The following is a 21,022-nucleotide window of genomic DNA, read 5'->3' as shown; positions in this document are numbered from 1 at the left end:
CACTAGCCCTCTCTCCCTGCTCCTCAGCATAAAGTCATTGGTATGCTGTGTGCAGGATGACTCGGTGTTGATTAAACGGTGCCAGTGTTTACACACTTACCCACACGCACACACACACAACCACCTACACACACACAAACTCACATGAATAAAGACACACACACACACTCATGCACAGACCACATACACAGTAAGACAAAAGGAAAACCAACAGGGGCCATTTCATATCACCGTCACTCTTTCACTGACCTGGGACCGTCCCCCCCTCTGCCCCCCCCCAACACACACACACACACACCCCAGACACACAAGCCCACCACTGCTCAACACTGCTAGACAAAACGTCATCCTTCTTGCTGTCATATTTACACGGGCAGCCCATCATCACCATTCTATCATGCTCCTCTCTCCACAGGTCATTCAAACCGGACTTTGTTCTGGTACGACAGCACGCCTTCAGTATGGCCCAGAACGAGGACTTCCGCAACATGATCATCGGCCTGCAGTACGCTGGCATCCCCAGTGTCAACTCACTGGAGTCCATCTACAACCTCTGTGACAAACCCTGGGCGGTGAGTCGAACACCCCGTCATACCGTAGACTTACAAGCCGAGCCAACGGCAGAACCAGTCATTTTCCGTATGGGCCCAGTGTTTGTGTTGGTGGAGTGTGTTAGCTTGAGGAAAGGCATGGGCCTAGGGCACAGCTTAGATCAAAAAGGGATCAGACTAGACTTCTGGATGGTTTTTGACACTGCGCTTTTGATATCACGTGGTTTTTGCTCCACTGTACTGTGTAATTTAAATGTTGAGATTCCATTTTTGCACTGTAGTTGAGATTTGAGCTTCGCTGTGTCTGGTGGCTGAGCTGTGGTTCCTTTGGACTGTTTCTGCTAAATGCAAACCGCTCCATGACTCTGACCACCCAGATACTGTTAGATCTATGCACTTCTGATCCTTGTACTTTGATATTTGTGCGATGCTTTGGATAAAAGCGTCTGCTAAATGAAGAAAACCTTTGAAAAAGTATGGGATTTTACGAAACGTCATTGCGGACAATCATCAACCTGTAACATTGCTATTGGACGGTTCATTTTCATTGAAGGCATCTCCTCTGCCCGTCATTGTTCTGTTTTTGACTCGTGTGTTGGCTTGCTGGCTCTCCCAGTTTGCCCAGCTGATCAGCACCCAGAAGAAGCTCGGCCCTGACAAGTTTCCCCTCATCGACCAGACCTTCTACCCAAACTACAAGGACATGGTAAGACCTGGGTGTCTGCTGCGCCTCACATACTTACTGGAACACGTTGTTCCATCAATAGGGAGTCAGATGGCTGAGCGGTTAGGGAATTGGGCCAGTAATCAGAAGGTTGCCGGTTTGATTCCCGACTGTGTAAAATGATGTTGTGTGCTTGGGCAAGGCGATTCAACTTACTTGCCTCGGGGGGGGGGGATGTCCCTGTACTTATTGTAAGTCGCTCTGGAGCGTCTGCTAAATGACTAGATGTAAATGTACTTCATGGGCACCAGAAAGGATTGTTTTATATTTCAAGAGGAGGAAGAAAGAACTACAATAGGATTTTCGAATTGAATTGAACATACTTTTTATATACAATATTTGTTTTGGTACAATGGAATAGAAAACGATATATTGACAGAAAAAAGACACATAAATACTTTTTTTTAAACATGGTTTTTGTATACAAAACAGTTGGCTAAAGAGTGTGCACAAAGATAGCTTCTACGTGTTCTTGGGTTAGAGCAATGTATTAGCTTTTTGGCACAGGAAATGAGACAGCACAATTCACAACAGCACAGGGGAATTACACACAAGGGCAATCTTGTCTAACTTAGCTGTTAAAATGTATTAATAACCATAGAAAATATATACACTCTCTTACAGTGAATAAGTTTGGGGGGGAAATTGCAAGTCATCTACATGTATCACACAACATCTAATTGGCAAACTGTTTGGATTGGGTTTTATTTAATAATGTCATGGGGACATACAGGATGGTGAAAACTCTTGCTACAGACAACAGGAAGACTGATACAATCTCAAGCTAAATTGACCTTGATCTCATACATTCATCGTAGCGAGACTGGCATCAAGGCCTAAATATGAAACAGACTTTAATCTTAATATCTGAAAAACTGGAGATTTGCTTTATTTTGTTTGTCAGGCAGTATAGGACTGATGGGACAGTCCAGTAAGTGGACACTACATGCAAAGTAAGCAAAATAAACCACACTTTAAGTGTTTGAAATATATAAAATGCAATTTTTAGCCCACCTTCAGAAGCCCTTTGACTAAGGAAGAAAACAGGCAGTGGTACTGCAGACTAGGTTTCCCACAGTAAAGAAAAGCAACTCGCACTTGAGTTCTGAAAAAATGGACAAAAGAAGAAGGGAAGGTGTCAGAGCTATAAAACTGTCCAAAGAAACCCATCAGAGTCCAGGGTCCCTCTGACCACTCCCCCTCTGCCTGGGAGGGGGGGGGGGGGGGTGCAGGTGGGTGGGGGCGGGGCTGAGGTGACGAAAACCAGGAGGGTGGGATGGGGTGTTGTTTTCATCGTCGGAGGTGCGGGGTGGTGAAGGGGGGGGGGGGGCGGGAGTGTGTGTGTGTGGGGAGGGGGGGGCATCACTTCCGGACCCGCCCCCTCAGGGATCAGACATGTCCATGAAGTCCTTCTCAGGAGGCGGGCCGCCCCGGTACCAGCTGCAGGAGCCGTCGCTCCTCTTGATGCAGGCGTACTGGCGGGCCTGCTCCCCGTTCAGACTGTTGTCCAGCAGCCAGTCGGTCCACAGACATTCGTTGTCCCCCGTGGTGGAGCAGGGCACCGTGTAGCAGGTGTTGATCTGAGGACAGGAGGACAGTTAGAGTCTGGCTGGAAACCTAGCATTACCCAGCGCAACGTCGACTGGAAGGGAACATCCGATGGTTGATTCAGATGTGGTTTGAGCGTATTCAAATCTCCTCGAGTCTTAAATATATAGACACACCGTGTCAAAGTTATGTTTTTTACCTGACCAATATGGAACTGGGACATGACGTCTTAGTTCTGAGAAAAACACTTCCGCTTATTCTACAGGTCTTATGTTTGAGTCCCAACACCACTTACTCTGCATTCACAGCCCATCTGGTATCTGTAGTTGAGGTTCTTCTTCTGCGACATGGAGAGGTTGTCCCAGGGCTCCACCAGGTCACACAGGCCAATAGAAATCCTCCCATCGCTCCACATGCTTCCTGTATGCCATCACACACATGCATTTCACGTCGCCACCACGTCAAGACTCAAACTTAGAGACATAGTACACTTTTGAAACATTGTTCAGCCGACGTGCTCATTGAAGAATGATCCAGACAGGTCCCCATGTCGTTGAATCCCATGACGTACCTGATAGCAGGTACTGAACTTTATTGTTGGAATCCAGCTTGACGCCACACAGGGAGGAGAAGACAGGTGTGTACATGTACTGGATGTCTTTGGCCTTGTCGAAACCCTTAAACATCTGCAGCAGTTCAAAGGTGGGAGGAATCACATGAGAATGTCAGTGTCCCGTCTCCTGTCTAGAATTGTCCCCGTCGACAGCATGTGACACGTTGAAGTTGGTTTAACTGGGTTTAACCCCCCGTTTGTTTGGTCCAATCTAATAATAATGTGTAAAAATGTGTTCTCTGTGTGCGATATATGTCGTGATGATTCAGCCTGGGTGATGCATCGGCTTGGGGTGCTCACCTTGATCATCTTGATCTCATATTGAATCATCTTCAGATAGGGAGAGGAGCTGTTGCTAGGAGACACAATCTTCTCCCCGGATATCTTTGCTCGGATCACTGAGAATGAGATGTTGGTTCGGATAGACATATCAAATATCAGCAAATTGCCAGACGCATTCCATTCTTCTCGGAACATAAACATCACATCACACAAGCGCGGCAGGAAATATGAGCCGCTTTGTTCTAACATGTTGATCATTTAATTAAATCCTTTTTCACAAGAATAAATGGCCCCAATAATATCCTGTGTCTTCCATGTTGGATGGTGCAATGGATAATTTTACCCCTTTAAGAAAATTTGTTTTAATTGGGTTTCACTTCATTCCCCCCCCCTCCTTCTCTCTTTATCTTTTGCTCTCTCACACTCTCTCTCACTCTCTCTCTCTGTCTCTCTCATTCTCGCGCACAGACACACATACACACACCTCGACACATTCACACACATATACCCACATACACACACCTCGACACATTCACACACAAGGCCCTAAAATCCACAAACTGAATCTGGCAGGCTTAACCGTCCAGAGTGTTTAATATGCATAAGCTGTCCCTGGTCATATAAACACTGTTAGCTCTGTTTCTGGGGTGATATTAATCTGCACTGCATGTTTCAATGAGCCCAGTGTCGTGTGATTAGGGCCGTGCCTCTACAGAGAGGGCCGCCTTAGCCATCCTCCTCAGTCACCCGCCCTGATCCGGCGCTCGTCGAGAAGACGAACCAAAACCCTCCCAGAATGACAAGTAGCTGGCTGCAAGCAGCCTCACACAGAATAACACCAGAGTAACCTTCCTGCTGCAGGATCAAGATGGTCCTCGCAAGTTTTCCCAAGGTGCTGAATTCTCAGAGAGCAGAACATGAAGATGCAATTCCACCGCATGGTTGTAGCACAAGAGAGTTCAACCATGTCAAATTGGGTGAATTGTGTTTTGTATGGTTTTTGAAATAAAGGTCGACACTTCAAAGGTCGTCTGATGCTAAATAGTTGCTTGCCTGTAAGGAATTAGCGTATGATTACAAACACATTACTGTCATTCCTTCTCTCATTGTTCCCTATAAGAGAGTGGAATGCTGAGGCAGCTGTGTGAGTACTGTGGTGTGTTCCTGACTAGTGCCCCCCCAGCCCCCTAGCCCCCCAGCCCCCCAGCCCCCTAGCCACAGCTAAACAAACCATCCCCATTGTTATCCACCCCACCACATAACAATCTGGAGAGATTCTTGTTTTTCACTCAGGTGTTGACCCAACTGCAGCTTTGCAAAAGTGCTAGTCAAACAAAGAGGATGAAACACAATTCCGTAAACGAATCACAGTTCAATTATGAGAAACCATTCCATTGGTCTGTATATATTTCGGCAAAACAATACCGGGCTAACACAACTAGACTGTTAGTCTTTCAGTCTGAGTCCTCTCGTCACACTGTTGTGATTACATCAACAGTGTTTGGGAGAACGTCAAAATCTAAATCCAGCAAGGTCACTCTCCAATCACTCGGGTTCCTGTTCCAACCTGCAAGGATCCTCTGGGTTTATTCATGCTGTGTAAACCATGGCCTCACCAAAGACATTACAGGATTTTTCCCTCAGTTACGCCAGGACAGATGACAGAAGAGGCCATGAAACCGAAACATCAAGGATTGTTTTACAGCAAAATTAATTCAAATTCGTCGACTAAAATAGCTTTGTTTCTACAGCCAGAGGTAGTTTCCACTTCGTACTGATGTGGTGTGTTGCCGTTCTCCCTGCCTGGCTTGGTGTTTGGCAGAGTGTCACAGAGGGATAAAGTGCACTGCTGTAGGATAGGGCTCCTGGCACATTATATAAACACTGTAAAGTGAGGCTTCTGCTCTCAGCCCTTTCACTAATCCCTGCTGAGGCCAACCCAGCCTCTCTCGGCTTGAGAGCATTTGGATCTGACCTACCCTCGAGTGTCTCTACCACCACTGCCAACAAGACCTCTCTTGGCCCAGGACTGTGTTCAGAATAAGTTCATGGGGCTGTTTTAGGGCATTTGGTAAAGGTGTGTGGAAGAAGTGTTTCTGTATGAGTCAGGGAATTTAGGCCATTTCAGTCAGCGAATTCAAGCAATTTTCAGCTAGAAAAAAAAACCCATTTAGTTTAGACACTACTGACTTACAGTACTAGTAGTTACTGATCACACACCTGTAAAGAATTCATGTTATTTAGAGTTGATTTATCTCTGCTCCTCACATCAATAGTTTGGTCTCACCATTCTCTTCCTGACAAGGATAACATGTTGTAAACAGTATCGTAGTCTTAAACCATTTCAGATCCATCAAATTCCTTTTTTTTTTACTTCTAATGTGCCCCAGTTAGCAAAAGGACAAACTCCAAATGTTTGCCTGGGGGGGGGGGGGGGGCAGATTGTGGACGGCATCCCCTGTATCCCTCACAAAGTCCTGTCAGTAGCTTTAATGTAATCATTTAGCATGCCAACAACCCTCAGGCGCCTATAGAGATGATAATCAGCCTGTGATGTAAGCGTTGTATGTTTACTGTTGGCGCTGTCTGGCCTCCTGCCAGAAACTCAGGGCCTTGTTCCAAACCTAATGGTAGGAGCCTTGTCTCTGTAGCGTTGTCCCAATAAGTGGAGCTCAATACAGATAGTTCAGATACCTTCAGAGGTCTCTGCGCACTTGGAATCAGAAGGTCAAACAGGCTACAAAGAGTTAACCACACAGGAAACATCCCTAAAGATGTGAAGTCTGAAGTCCGAACTCAGGACGTCATTTACTGCCCTGACCAAGATCTTCTTTGATATTGTGTGTGCATTGTACAGCGCTATTATGATTTGTATTGTTTTTTTTTTTTTACTGCAGCACAACCAACTGCTCCTCTGGGGACAACTAAAGGGCTACTTCACTTCACTTTATGATAACATGGATTAGATCTCTGAGCGCTCGGCCCATTTTGTGGAAAGCCTGTCAGAATGCAGTCGACATACTCTACAAGTCCTCTGAATTGGAATGGTTTCTTTGTCCAGACTGCATGTCCCCCCCCCTCTCCTCTCCTGTCCTCTGCAGGAGACCGGCCTCTGACGCTAACACAGAGCTCAAGTCTCCACACCACACTGCAGCCCGCTCTGAGCTGCACCTCAGGACAGCCGCTCACATAGGAGTGCTGGTTTTGGCCAGCACACAGAGACAGTGAGAGATGGAGACAGTGAGAGATGGAGACAGTGAGAGATGGAGACAGTGAGAGATGGAGACAGTGAGAGATGGAGACAGTGAGAGATGGAGACAGTGAGAGATGGAGACAGTGAGAGATGGAGACAGTGAGAGATGGAGAGAGAGAGATGGAGAAAAGGCAGAAGTGGAGCAGAAAGAGAGAGAACAGCTCACAGGAAAGTTTGTCGTTGTTTTACAGTTATATTTGGTGCTAAAAATATATACTGAGTGCATTTGGGAACGAGTGCACTTTAGCGTTATAGAATTATCCAAGAACGGGAAGTGGAGCATGTCCTTTCCACTAACTATACTTTAAGCTCAGTCCATTTAACAGATCTACTGAAAAAACCCATTGCATGAATAGATAGTTATGTTCTCAGTACTATTAATCTCAGAATTACAGACAAACAACACACACTCTACTGTATGTAATCATCATTTACATTTAAAACATGGAGTAGCACAACAATTGTCATCACACATTAGTATGATCACACCCGTTCAAAAGATCGCAAACGAACTCTTATATAACTCATTCTCCAAAACATGGTATTATATTATGTTGGCTCCCAGTGGTACAGATCCCAGACAACCATGAACCTAAACCCCAGGTGCATTCATATGTCTGAAATTGAATTCCCCCCACTCTACCCCATACCCAGTCTCGCATAGGATCACCTGCTATATCTGGGACACCATCAAACCCACAATGCAATATTCACAGTCCATCTTTTCCCGTGGTGCAGAACTCACAGCGCTGCATGGGAAATAAAGATGCACCCATACCCTACAAAAACACCAAACGTGCGGCTGAATGTTGTGAGCGCAGCAGATGGACGGAGCGTGTCGCGTGTGGCAGGCGTGGGTCAGAGGTGGACGTACCTATCTCGGCGCTGCAGAAGTGCTGCTGGGGGTGGGCCGGGTTGCAGCTGCATCCCTCGGCCAGGTCCCTCAGCCTCATGGTCAGGAGCAGGGCCACCAGCCTCAGGGCCACACATCCAGGCAGGGGGGCGCCCATTTCAACGGCTCGGCACTGCTGCTCTCTCTCTCTTTCTCTCTCTGTCGCTGCTTCTTCAGATTAGTGGCCGGCGCACCACAGCTTGCTGTGTCCTGCAGCAGGGCAAGTGTGTGGGGGGAGTGGAGCAGAGCGGAGGGGCTGAGATGGAAATGCCCGCACAGGGTTGCCTACTTTCACGGGTCCTGCTGGCTACGATGCTCTCAGTGTCTGGCTGTTTCTTTCTCTCTCTCTCTCTCTCTCTCTCTCTCTCTCTCTCTCTCTCTCTCTCTCTCTCTCTCTCTCTCTCTCTCTCTCTCTCTCTCTCTCTCTCGCTCTGTCTCTCTTTCTTTTACCTCTAGCTCCCTTTTTCCTTTTCTTTATCAAACACAGGGTGTCTCTCAGTTCACTCTCTTTCTCCCTGAATGCTGGCAGGCTGAGAAACAGGGAACCTCTTATACAGAACATCTTTGGCTCTTTTAAGCACCGCCTTCTTTTTTTTCCTTTCAAGGACCCGCCCCTTTCCCCTCCAACCCCAGTCCCCAGCTCTGTGGCGGCTCTGTCACAACCACTGCAAGTGTCTACATGCTTCACGTGGGATGCACAATGCTTGCACAATCAGTGTCCACTGTCGACTATTTGGAATTAAAATAATTCCACAGAAATAAAAGTATTTCTGTGAAAAACTTTATTAGGGACTTCCCTTATTTTGATTGCGCTTTTGAATTGACACTGTGTTTCAAACGTGTTTTTTTGTAGACATGTTCCCCGTTCATTCGGTTTAAATCTGCTGCTATCTATCTGCAGTATCTATGTAAAATACAAAGCATTTTTTATATTCTTCATATTGAAGTGTGCCTAACTCCTCACTACTGTGTGTGCAGCATTTGGTTGCGCTGCTGTTTCGCAAGCACATTGAGTTTATGAGCTTTATGAGGAAATGGGAGACACCTTCTCATGTGGACAGCCCTGTCATCATACTGCTCTACATATCCACGGAATCCTATGATGAGAGAGGGCAGAGGTATCAGGGTTTTTCAGAGGAAAAATTATAGAAGGGCGAAACCTGTAGCACACTCTACCACACCTTCAACTTTATTAGGTATTCCAGTTGAACGAGAGTGATGGAACATGGTCTACTTTAAAGTCTACCAGAGTCCCTTCTTTCCCTTCACTGCAGAGCCATCTCTTCTAAGAAGGCCCCGGGCTTCTGCAGCACTGCCCCCTTTACTGTGTAACTCTCTCCAATGGTTTCTCACGACTGGCCAATCTGACTTCCTCTCTTCGTTTGTATCCGAGAGGAGGAAAGGAGAATGAAGACAACAGTATGCCATGTGTATGTTTGATTCAGCTTGTGAGAGAAGGCTCAGCTAGAGGTGCCCAAACTGTGTCAGTCATTCAAGCATTTCCCCAGCCTTGGGTGTGGCAGGTCACCGGAGTGGTAGTCGGGAACTTACTGCACGAAGGCAAACAGTGGCTTTTCGAAAACACACAGGTCCTGGTTGTTTTTCCTCCATCCTGTTTGCATTGGACATCCGGGATTTTATGGGAACGAGAGTTCCAGTTGCTCTGACTCCTGTGTGTCTTTCAGATCTCCATGCCCACGTTCCCCGTGGTGGTGAAGATAGGACACGCCCATTCCGGAATGGGGAAGGTAAGACCGAGATGATGGCACGTGACGCCATCTTGGCGCCATGTCATACCAAGATTCATCATGTGTATCATCTATAATGCTCTTGTCCACCTCAAGCCTCTCGCATCTGCTCTGTTTGGGGTGTGCAGGTGAAGGTGGACAACCACAGTGACTTCCAGGACATAGCCAGCGTGGTGGCCATCACCCAGACCTACACCACCACAGAGCCCTTCGTAGACGCTAAGTATGACATCAGGGTACAGAGGATTGGCAGCGACTACAAGGCCTACATGTAGGTGGTGTCTTGAAATCAACGACAATTGTGTATGTTTACGAAGGCCAGCATGTCATATATTGGATTTCATCGCCTTTTTAGCTCGTTGTAATTGAAGGTGTCCTCTTCGTGTTCCCTCTCTGTACTGGCTGTAGGCGAACCTCCATCTCTGGTAACTGGAAGACTAACACAGGCTCTGCCATGCTGGAACAAGTAGCCATGACGGATAAGTGAGTGACTGAATCATTAACAGAGACACAGTCGTGGTTTTAGTCTTAAATGCTACGACATCTCGTGTGACCTTGGACACGTGACAAATGTCCCTGAAAACGTGTGATTGGATGGCTCCTCCTCGTTGAAGAGACACGTTGCTTTACTGGATATGTTTGAGGGGTGCGTTCTCCAGCTTCTCTACCTTCAGAGGCTGTCCTTTCTTTTCCCAGGTACAAGCTGTGGGTGGACACCTGTGCTGATGTCTTTGGGGGTCTGGATATCTGTGCTGTCAAAGCCATTTGTGGCAAGGATGGGAAAGATTACATCATTGAGGTGAGCCCCGACCACACAAGTATGCAACTTGAACTTGAAACGATGAAAAAAAAAACGAATATGTCCTTTCTTTCAATAACTCATGTTCTCTCATGTTTAATGCCACTGCAAGAATGGGTTCACTGAAGCGATGTTTTTTCCAAATGTAGCTTTTGTGCCCTAATTCACTGTCCCGCAAGTAGGACTGTAGCAAGGATCAAACAGCATGATGTCAAATGGGAGACTTTCCCATTGAAACTATGAGCGTCGCTCCTCCAACCGGTTCCATCATATCAGACCTCGATGACGACGTGTGAAACCGTGGTGTTGGACCGCGATGATTGGACATGGCGTTTGTCATGGCGAGGACAACCTTGTATGGTTTTCGCCATGGAACCCAACGTCTGTGATGTTCCAGTGTGGGCACTCCTAACAGTCGAGCTGCCTTGTTACGGGCCAGAGGCCTGGGGCAGAAGGAGGAGAAGCCTGGTGGAAACCAACTCCAGTCGAGTGTTTACAGGAAGACAGTTACCATCCCAGTGATGTGGCAATGTTCCCTTCAGCCTCACCACAGGGGCGAGGAGTCCTGCCACAATGATCAAGCACCTCAGTCATACCCAGGCCTCCCTAGTCTCAGCGCACACATCCCTAATGGCACATTCACTCACTGCTGGAGTTGGATCGCACGGCTGTTTGGGGCAAGCGTTTCATTTGCCCACAGCACCATCTCTGCCCTATCACTTGATGGATTCAAGTCATTAGACGTTGCATGACTCTCATCCTCATAAGGCATGTCACCATGGTAATGTCTAACTTCCCCCCTGAGAAACCATTTGGAGAGTTTAAGGGTGGCGTTTCCATAGAAACAGGCTTTTTTATTGTTTACACTGCAGCCAAGTCCCTTCGGGAAAAAAAAGACTTATTGTGTTAAACTTGACAAATCTTTCTATCCTCATCATGACCTGCAGGGTGAACGAAATGTCACACTTTAAAATAAATAAATATATCATTCCCTGTGATTGTTAGACGTTAAACAGAGAGTAATCTTTTTATCCTCATCTTGAACTGAAAAGACACACCCTAAGAAAAACACTTAAGAATTTGTCACACGATGTCACTGTTAAACTCCAGTAGGCAAACAGAAAGCAGAATGCAATTAAACATTGGAAAATGTAATTAGTCAAAATATTACCGGTATTTGTCTCAGCTATTCATGTTAAATTGAATGAATGTCCTGCTCGGTGTAAACTGTGTGTGTGTTTGTGTGCATGCGTGTTTTCCTTGGTCTAGGTTGTGGGTTCATCTATGCAGCTGATTGGAGAGCACCAGGCTGAGGATAGGCAGCTAATCTCAGACATAGTCCTCACCAAAATGAACAAGGCGCTACCAAGGACAGCTGCTCGCTCTCCTCAAAGACCCATAGCAGGCCTGCCACAGGTAAAAGTGTCACAATACCATCTTGGGTATGTCTTTATTTGAAACATATTAAGAGATATGAGGGTGCAGTCAGAAAACTCAATGACAGTGACACAGCATACCACACTTCCCTGTGGTCAGTGCGCCCCCTGGTGTGAAGAAGTTCACACGTTTGAAAACCTTTGCTGCTGCACTGTTCAACCGTGGCCTGATTTCTGATGGTTTGCCTTTCTCTCTCTCTCTCTCTCTCTCTCTCTCTCTCTCTCTCTCTCTCTCTCTCTCTCTCTCTCTCTCTCTCTCTCTCTCTGTCTCTGTCTCTCTCTCTCTCTTTCTCTTTTTACTCTTTTTCCAGAGCACTGCTCCGAAGGAAGGCCCAGTTGACCCCAGCAAAACTCCAGCCCAGCGGCCCCCACCACAAGGTTGTTTACAGTGCATTCTAGACTGTAGTGGTGTCCCAGAGGGACCGAAGCAGGTCCAGGCTAAGTGATTAGCTCTCAGGATGGGCAGAGAGTGGTTTCTCCATCAAAGGGGAATCTTGAGTTGTTACTTACGTAACTAAGTAATCAATGCGAGGGTTACGTTGCTGACCTTCATACAGTTTAGTGTGATCAATATTTTCCTTTTACATGCATTCTTGCTGATTTCTGCCTTGGTGTCTTATAACATCTACAGTCTAAATCAAATTGTGCCTACAGTGTCAACTAGCTTGTTGCAATGTCTTACAACCTTATAGACGTGTTTGATGCAGCTATCTCCTATACACTAATGTTAAAATGCTAATTTAACATTGTGTAACATTCCATACTACTGCCTTATTAACAGAAATATTTGTTTATTTGTCCTAAAAGCGTAGCTTATTTTAAATACAGTGTAGGAAAAAAGATACCTTTTCAATAGAAACCTTTATTTAATTATAAAATAAATCATTTGTAAATGATTTACCCAGATTTGTTATATTATTTACTAGATGTGATCATGATTGTACAGCAACACTGTGATTAACATAATGTGTGTACAGTATGATTTATGGCATATAGAATATTAGCTAGTGTGGGTTTACAGTAAAACTTACCCACATTGAAGTCAACTGTTCTATGTCCTCCAAAAAAAAACATTTGTGAGATTCATGAACTTGAATGTCATCATCCATCTATTCAGTAGAACTATTGCTCACATTTAGTTGATTTCTTATCTTGCATTATCTTTATATTGCCTCTTTAAATCCAGTTCTTGGTTTGGGGTTGGATTTCATTTGGAGGAATCTCCCAAACAATATATGCTTCTTTGCTAGAATGTTTATTAAATAAGAAACATTTGTTTGTTCATTTGCATTTGTGTAAGCAATTGTCAGTGAGTTGTGTAGTTCGATGTTCACATCCCACATCAAAGTGGACCCACAGACTACCTCATCCAGTTTTAACACCATTAGGAAGCTACATATCCTGGAGATGCTGTCGGTAGGCCAAACCTTGAGACAGGATGTTCATTCCACAGTTATGAAGCTCGTAACACAGAGTTGTCCTCCTCTGCATTGCTATGGGACTAATTGAATTCAAGTGATGAGGAGTTTGTTGTTCCTGAGACAGAGCATACTGTACTGTACGTATCGAATGTTACATTTGCTAACATTCGATTTGGAATTGAAACCACATACAATTTATCCATCCATTTATCTCTGCATGGACAGAGCCTGACATTGTTGGTGTAAACTGTTTCTTTCTGTGTCATGTGAGTCACAAGCAACCACTGGGATGTTTGACATGACATTCAATGATCAATGTAAGGCTTCATGTTTGGTGCATGAACCTCCTCTTGTCCCTCAATCCTTCTCTCCACTGCATCCCCGCTCTGTGGCCTTTCACCATGCACCGTGAGAATCGGCCCCAATCTCCCCCAAACCCCTCACAGCCACCTGGCAGGCCATCGTATCATATCAACAAAATATTCCATTTGACATGAACCGTAGCGTACATTAATAGCGGGCTTCTGTACACTTTCTCACTTGATACACTGAATTGACTTTTGATTGCCTTGCTAAAACCGAGATTTTCAACTCAGACGTGCATGTGACTGTGGAAAATGGGAAACGGCTGGAACTTGGGTCGGGCCCAGCCCAGTGTGCATCAGTGCAGCCCTCCAGCGTTGACTTGCTCCCCTGTACACCATCAGTGAGAATGAGTTATGAACTCATTAGAATGAGTTATCAGTCTGATCTAGCCTCCCATCTGAGCTGCTTGGTTCCCTTGATGAGGCTTTGAGATGCCTTGTTTGTCCAGTAAGTGCATTGAAATGATTGGTGGATATGAAGCTTTCACAACCTCGCTAGTTCTTTATGTTCTTCATGTTGATTAATATGTGTTGCAAGGTTCAGCCGTCTTTGTTGATGATAAACAATGTCTGTTTGTTCTATTCTCCTGCAGGGGGCCCAGTGAGAACTCAGGAGTCCATGTCTAAGAGTGGGGAGCCATTGACAGAGCCAGCCCAGAAAGAACCAGTGCCAAAACCCTCTCCAGTACAAAAACCAGTCCCGGTACAAAAGCCACCCCCAGTTCAAAGGCCTGCTCCAGTTCCAAAGCCTCCTCCAGTTCAAAGGCCTGCTCCAGTTCAAAAGCCTGCCCCAGTACCGAAACTAGCCACAGCCCCGACTCCTGCTGTAGCCCCAGCCCCGACTCCTGCTGTAGCCCCAGCCCCGACTCCTGCTGTAGTCCCAGCCCCGACTCCTGCTGTAGCAGCTGCCCCTGCAGCCGCTCCAACCCCTGACCCAGCACCAACACCGGCTCCAGCTCCAGTCCAATCTCCTCTAGCTGCAGACCCATTCCCCATCTTAACCCCGACCGCAGCCCCGGCCCCAGTCTTGGCCCCAGTCTTGGTCCCAGTCCCAGCCCCAGCCCCAGCCCCAGCACCAGTCCCAGCTTCAGCACCCACCACAGAGCAGCCAAAGCCCCAGCCTCAGGTGTCCCCAGCACCTGCTCCCGGGAAGCCCACTGAGCTGCCTCCCAAGCCCCTGCCTCCCAAGCCGCTGCCTCCTAAACCTGTGCCTCCAGTACGCAGGAATTCCAAACCACAAATCCAGCCAAAGCCCCAGACCCCACCTCCCCCCAGAGCCATGCCCAAACCTCAGCCAGAGGGCTCGGATTCACCCCTAGTCCCAACCCAGGTGCAGTCTACAACAAAGGTCCAACTCCAGTCTCAATCCCAAGGTAAGCTGCAGTCACCACCTAAAGCTCAGCCCCAGACTAAGGCACTGTCCCTAGAGCAAACCCCAGCCCCAGCCCCTGTCCCTGCCCCTGCCCCAGCCCCAGCCCCAGCCCCAGCCAATGACCCCGCCCCAGCTCCAGAGCCAGTGGCCGGCCCAGCCTCATCCCAGGCTGAAGCGGAGCCTCCTGTTGAGGAGCAGCCCACAGCCCAACCGAAGACTCATCCACTGCTCAAGTAAGAACCTAAACCACAGCACATATAGATGACTATAGACTTGATACTCTCATGTCACAGACTTCCTACACAAAGCTATGTCTTGAATTTGCAGTGTCATTGACATTCAAAGAACGACCGTCGATGACATTTAGTGTCCGACCTCAAGATCAATGCCATCATGACTGCATGTGCATCTCTTCATTGACATGTGTGGCCTGACTTTTTCCCTGCTTGTCCTCCCTCAGCAAATCCCAGTCCCTGACCAATGCCTTCAATGCCATCAGTGACACCTCTTTCTTTCGCTCGGGTAACGAGGACGAGGCCAAGGCAGAGACCATCCGGAACCTGCGCAAGTCCTTCGTCAGCCTCTTCTCCGACTAACCGCAGCCCTGTTCAATGCCTGGGGATTGGGGCCGATGATGACACGATTGACATGAGTGTGACCCAGTCAGAGATTAACTGTGTGTTGACTTCCTGTATACACCCCGCCCTCCCCCACAGCTTCTCTGTCTCAGTGTCAGTGAAGCTCAGTTGAGTGTTAATGTACAGTGATGGTTCTGGCTCCGGGTGCCTCTGTCTACAGCAAGGTACCATAGCCCTCGTCGAAAACCTTGAAGTCTGTCCATGTGAGAGGAGAATGATACTACCTTCCTATGCATGGCTCCATCCCAGTCGTGGTTGTGGAGCGTGAGGGATATCAATGTTGAGTTCAACCCCCATTGCTTCTCTAGATGTTGTACCCTTATTGTGACAGTGTCTGTTTTCTCACGGCCAGATAAGAGGCTGTGTCTGGTGACCCTTGTTTAAGCCCCCATGTACTGTGTAGACATCTGCAGTAGTGTGGTTTGTTCCTTCTTCTCATCAAGACATTGAGACAGTTTGTGCAAGAACACCTCAGTGTGACTGTGGACTACAGTCACTCCTATAAGCAGTACCTCTCTTTCTATCCTTCTCCCCTTTTAAAGATACTGTTAACTGGTCAACCGTAACTGGTCAATTTCAACTAAGTTGTCGTGTTTCTCGAGATGAATGCTTCCTGTGTATGTAAAGAAAGCTGAGTGTCTAGCAGTTTCCATCATGTCAGCTTACCCATGAATGCCATGTTGTTTGCAGTAAATTCTGAAATATTGTATTGTATTTATGTATCTGTCATCTCAGGAGTTTATTTTGTTATAGACAGTATATCTGGGTTTATCTGTTAGGCTCCATATCGTTCAGTTTGTATACTGCTTTGCATGATCCGGTGACTAATGTTTTCTGTACAGATGTCAATAAATATGTGGCCCATCGTCCCACTAATTTATCAGTGACTCGTATGTCGGCATTGTTATTTGTTTATTTGTCTGACATCACCATCCATGATAACCACTGGAGCTATTGTTTCGATGTCATTCTGTCGACCATGAAGCAGGAAGCCTGTGGGAGCATCTACAGGATGCCCAGCTTCCAAAGCGTCTGTGATGTGTTGTTTTTATTTGGTGACTGGATTTCCTGATAAAATTATCTTTTGTGGCTTGACTGAACAAATATGACACACAGCAAACAAATGACCGAATCAAGGCTTTCACCAGCAGATGGCACTACAGTACAGGAAACTGCAGGCCTATTGAAGAGGCCTATGTAAATGTCATATTGATAACACATTTACAACCATACTGTGGTTGATCTAGGTGAACAAGGTGTGAACAGGGCCCTTCCCCGACAGATCTGACATATGTACTCAATTCCGATGCTCCATACTCTGGTTCTTATGTTCTGGATGTAGGTATTTACAGTTGTCGAAATATACAAATTTGGGAAGGAACTGTGGGTTATGACTGTGGGAAAGCCACAACCCCCCCCCCCCCCCCTCCACACACACACACACACACAAATAGGAGTCGGTAGCATTATGAGCCAGCCATGTTTGTTTTGGTGTCCATCCCATGACAGCTCTTCCATAAAAACAGTACCACAGAGAATGCTATATTGTAAACACTGTGTTTTTGTTGAGGACTACAGCACTCTTGGGGGCATCCTGAGTGACATGGTGGACCTGCGTGGGGTGGCCCAGTGGATGTCAGTGGAAATAAGTCAAGTGTGCCAACTCCCTGGATTCCCCTGGTGTGAGATCACATTGGAGATCAAAGCCCAGCCCCATATGACAGATGAAGCCTATTTTGTCATCACCTGAGACAGGAATTATTATTATTATATATATTAAAAAACCTGCTTGATATTGGGTCAATTCATATCATGTTCATTGGTTGTTCTGTGTAAAATTATAGTGCTGGTTATTGTGAGTTCCGAGTTTACTACCTGTCAGGGACCTACTAGCAAATGCTATATGTGGTTCACACACGTCTTGACTCACTGGAACATCGACATGGATCAATCTAATAGTCTAATAGATGCACTCCGAGTAGGGTATTGCACTGCAGTTTATATTAGATTGATAACGAATTGGCCATAAATCACAGCTTTGAGAGTTCTTTGGCGCTTCCGCGTCGTCCATGTGATCCTGATAGGAGTTCCAGAGGGAGGAGAAAGACAGACAAGCAGCGTGACAGCATGAAAAGTTAAACAGCCTTCACTACATTTGAAACATTGTCGTAGAGAGGCAATACTACAACTTAGTCTTTTGTGCTGTGCATCACCCACCTATCGTGACTCACCACCAGACAACGACAGCCAGACGTGCAGCCGTTTATTAATAAGGTTGCAACCGAGAAGACGAAAACTTGCAAAGCTAAAGCAAGGAAGTGGCACGAGCTTCATTTTACCACCAATTCAGGTCAGAACTTCTATCATAATTCTTTCTTGCGGTGTTTGAGGTCATTCGTCTACAGTGGGAATGATGGAATTCGACTCCAGAATATTAAAGTCTTAACGAACTGTCACTGTAATAGCCCAAACACAGCTTACCATGAATTTGAAATAATCTGACATGCATCTGATGTGTAGCCTTTACAGTAGTCACAGTGGAACAGGTAAGTGTAGTGGATCTACTATCAACTTCAAACAAAACCATTATGTCAAATACGTGACCGTGCAGAAATTGCAGTTAGGCTTCTGAAGTGTATGGGTAAATACTTAGATGGGCCACATAGTATTTCCACAGTATTACACGCATTTTTACCAACACCTTTTTAGAAATGTAACTTAAGTATGTCTATGTTATGTGTACTGTATGTGATACGCACCTTTTTTTGTAGGAGTGCAGTATACAGAAGACTGATTTAGAAGCACCCAAGTTACACAGTAGCCATTCAATTGGTTGGTATGCTTATTTTGGAATCACATCCACCAGATTTGTGGATGTTGGTATTATATGAATCTACTACATGAGTGGTGTTTTGGTGCCTCAAGTATTGGCAGGCTGTTAAACTAAGGTTAGATCAATAGCGCAATGTACAGTTAAGGACCAGGATGAGTTTAGGACTGCTCGCCTGGTTGGTCCTCTTAGAAGTTTAATGTTGTGAGAGGATAACCTCAACTTCATTTATTTATAAAAAAGATAGTGATAAAAGTTGTTTGGTCTATTTTCTTGAAAACTTCCCACCAAGTTTGTGATATAGCAGAGTATTATATTTTATGTTTGTGTCACAACAGATAGTCTGGATACAGTCAGCCAGCACTTATTGAGTTCAATAAGACTGCTTTCAATTGAAAGTAATAACTACTGTAACTATAATCACTACATCACAATTGACAACATACCTCAGGGTGTTATGCTGTCACAAGGTTAAATCAAGTTTAAGCTATTTTAAGGAATTACTTGAGTAACTTCCGATAAAAATGACATTTTAATGCTCGCCATAGCGACAGAATTGTGAAATGGACATCATTTTAGGGGAAGTGTGGAAAGGTAACTTTCCATTGAATGACACATTAATGGATTCTTATTTATTGTTTATTGTGCATCCACAGCCACCATATATTATCCTTACTGTAAGTATAATTCAACACATCTTAAAAGGTGTTTTGTGCGTAGTGTTGTCATTTACGCCAAATATATTGAGCATCATATGAAATCCTTGTCTCCTGGTGTGGACCATCAGTAGGTTCGTCAGCTGATAACCTGCACAGTATTTGACCTTCGCTAAACAGGTCAACCTACGTGAAGGGAACGTGTAAAAGTTTGTTTTCGGAAACCTGATTTGGTTACATAATCGCTGATACAATTGTGATGTATTGTGCAAATAGGGCTATGAATAGTAAATAAAAAGAAAGACTTCAGAAGTTCATTGTGGTTATATGATTGAGTTTGTGTGTGTGTGTAGGCGCGCGTTTGTGTGTGTGCGCGCGAGCACGCGTGTGTGAATGTGTTATGGACTTTGTTCCTTTGTAATAAATGTAGAGAGTGCCAGCAGATACAAGCCTTGTTATGTTGAGCTTTAAAGTGAACACACACGGCTAGCTTTCACAATACATGAAAACTGACCTGTGTCAATGCCAAAAAAACGCATGGTACCATACACATCCTCCCAAATCAAGTTCATTGAAATCATTCTGGACCGAATCCTAAATCTAAAAGCTGGTTATCTCGGTTGAAGTCAATTAAGTTTAATATAGAACAGGATGCAGAAAAGCAGCTTCCATTTTGTTGTTTCCCTCAGGGAACCCAATAAGTGGCTTTGCACTTTCACATAGACTTATCCAAAGGGGGCATGAGTGAAAACTCAGTAGGGGAAAGACAAATCAAACAAGGGCCCAGGTCAAGATTCTTTCAGTGGGAACGGTAGTCTAATGTTAGTCCTCTGAACAGTGTGTCCATATGTTGTTATCCATGCAGCAGCACACTGACGCCTCTTCCTGTCCACCTCGAGGAACAGAGGGAAGAGCCCCCTCCTCCTCCTCCTCCTCCTCATCTCCTCCCCAGGACAGCCAGCCAGTGGTGGTTAGATTAGAATAGAGAAGTGAAGGCCTTCACAGTTAACGCTCCTTCCTTATCCACGGAGGAAGCGCGGCAAAGCCCATGGGAGTGATCAACTATTAACTCATTCCTATTTAAAGAAAGTGGAGAAAAGTTCATGTCCTTAGATATTGTGCAAACCTAAATTCCCAGGGAGCTACACAATGCAGATCTTGGGGATATGAGCCACTCGCCACAAGCGTGTTGCTGTAACCGTTCCAATGGGATTTTTAAGATCCCCAAGAGTGTTGTTTGTTGGGGAGTTAGTCTGTCATTCATGAGTCCAATCCTGGATCAAACAGAATCAACGTCCTGTAGATCAGACCTTTATCATGCCTGGAATCAGGTGTCTCCAGGCCAGATGGTTTTGTTCATTCAAAAATGTAACAGCACTGCCTGCATGGGAACATTAGAGGGTCTTATCAGGGATCAAAATGTTGTCTGAGTTGGACCCATCCATTTAGCAAACAACAAAGAAGCACATATTTCTTAATTTTTTAATACTTGAGGAAAATGACCGTCAGGATTGTACTTATAAAAGAACTGATGTCAACTTTACAGTTGGCTTTTGTTTAATGACTTGCATTTCTGTTTCATTTTGACTATACCAAAGACAACAGTCAGTTGTTTTAAAACAACATAATTACACACACGCACACACATAATGACTCCATTGGTATACCAGTGATTAAAAACACCTTCCCAAAAATATAACCCGTCAGAAAGACCTGTGTCAGCCTAAGACACATAATATTGTAGACAGTTCTACAATTGACCTTGTCCGGTCTGCTGTGTTGAGAGAAGTGGAACCAGCGAGAGGCTTCGCGTCAGAATGAAGCAACAGGAAGTCATCTGGCTAGTCTAGCATCTCACACACATGCAAACACGCAGCGACAGGGCCACATGATG

General features: G+C 45.6%; 2 protein-coding genes and 1 long non-coding RNA gene across 4 annotated transcripts in view; 2 read left to right on the top strand and 1 right to left on the bottom strand.

The window, feature by feature from the left end:
- Window positions 1-16,415, top strand: part of syn2b (synapsin IIb) — a 35,805-nt gene extending 19,390 nt beyond the window's left edge. The window contains exons 4-14 of one of the 2 annotated variants that reach the window (XM_084704683.1): window positions 416-572; window positions 1,168-1,257; window positions 9,549-9,611; window positions 9,740-9,882; window positions 10,020-10,094; window positions 10,308-10,410; window positions 11,680-11,826; window positions 12,158-12,224; window positions 14,226-14,591; window positions 14,688-15,237; window positions 15,465-16,415. In XM_084704683.1, coding sequence (XP_084560809.1) covers window positions 416-572; window positions 1,168-1,257; window positions 9,549-9,611; window positions 9,740-9,882; window positions 10,020-10,094; window positions 10,308-10,410; window positions 11,680-11,826; window positions 12,158-12,224; window positions 14,226-14,591; window positions 14,688-15,237; window positions 15,465-15,600 — 1,897 coding nt within the window. In that variant the 3' untranslated portion in view covers window positions 15,601-16,415. Of the gene's footprint in view, window positions 1-415; window positions 573-1,167; window positions 1,258-9,548; window positions 9,612-9,739; window positions 9,883-10,019; window positions 10,095-10,307; window positions 10,411-11,679; window positions 11,833-12,157; window positions 12,225-14,225; window positions 14,592-14,673; window positions 15,238-15,464 lie in introns of both variants that reach the window. The other variant, XM_084704684.1, reaches the window with a different exon arrangement.
- On the bottom strand, window positions 2,627-8,366 carry LOC146273262 (metalloproteinase inhibitor 4-like). The gene is made up of 5 exons (XM_084704685.1): window positions 7,846-8,366; window positions 3,737-3,834; window positions 3,395-3,509; window positions 3,119-3,243; window positions 2,627-2,855 (listed from the first exon to the last, which is right to left on the bottom strand). Exons 1-5 carry the CDS (start codon window positions 7,979-7,981, stop codon window positions 2,658-2,660), a joined length of 672 nt encoding a protein of 223 aa, XP_084560811.1. The 5' UTR covers window positions 7,982-8,366; the 3' UTR covers window positions 2,627-2,657.
- A 1,344-nt stretch (window positions 16,416-17,759) lies between the features above and the next one.
- LOC146273260 (uncharacterized) lies at window positions 17,760-19,443 on the top strand. Its single transcript, XR_014766714.1, has 4 exons — window positions 17,760-17,992; window positions 18,414-18,474; window positions 19,129-19,149; window positions 19,263-19,443. It is a non-coding gene; the product is annotated as an uncharacterized LOC146273260 (long non-coding RNA).
- The last annotated feature ends 1,579 nt before the right edge of the window (window positions 19,444-21,022 follow it).

The sequence above is a fragment of the Hypomesus nipponensis genome, chromosome 9 (genome assembly GCF_054491055.1).
Source record: "Hypomesus nipponensis isolate SF chromosome 9, ASM5449105v1, whole genome shotgun sequence".
Taxonomy (NCBI): domain Eukaryota; kingdom Metazoa; phylum Chordata; class Actinopteri; order Osmeriformes; family Osmeridae; genus Hypomesus; species Hypomesus nipponensis.
Note: the sequence above shows the minus strand (reverse complement) of the source record. Positions and strands in the feature narration are given on the sequence as shown.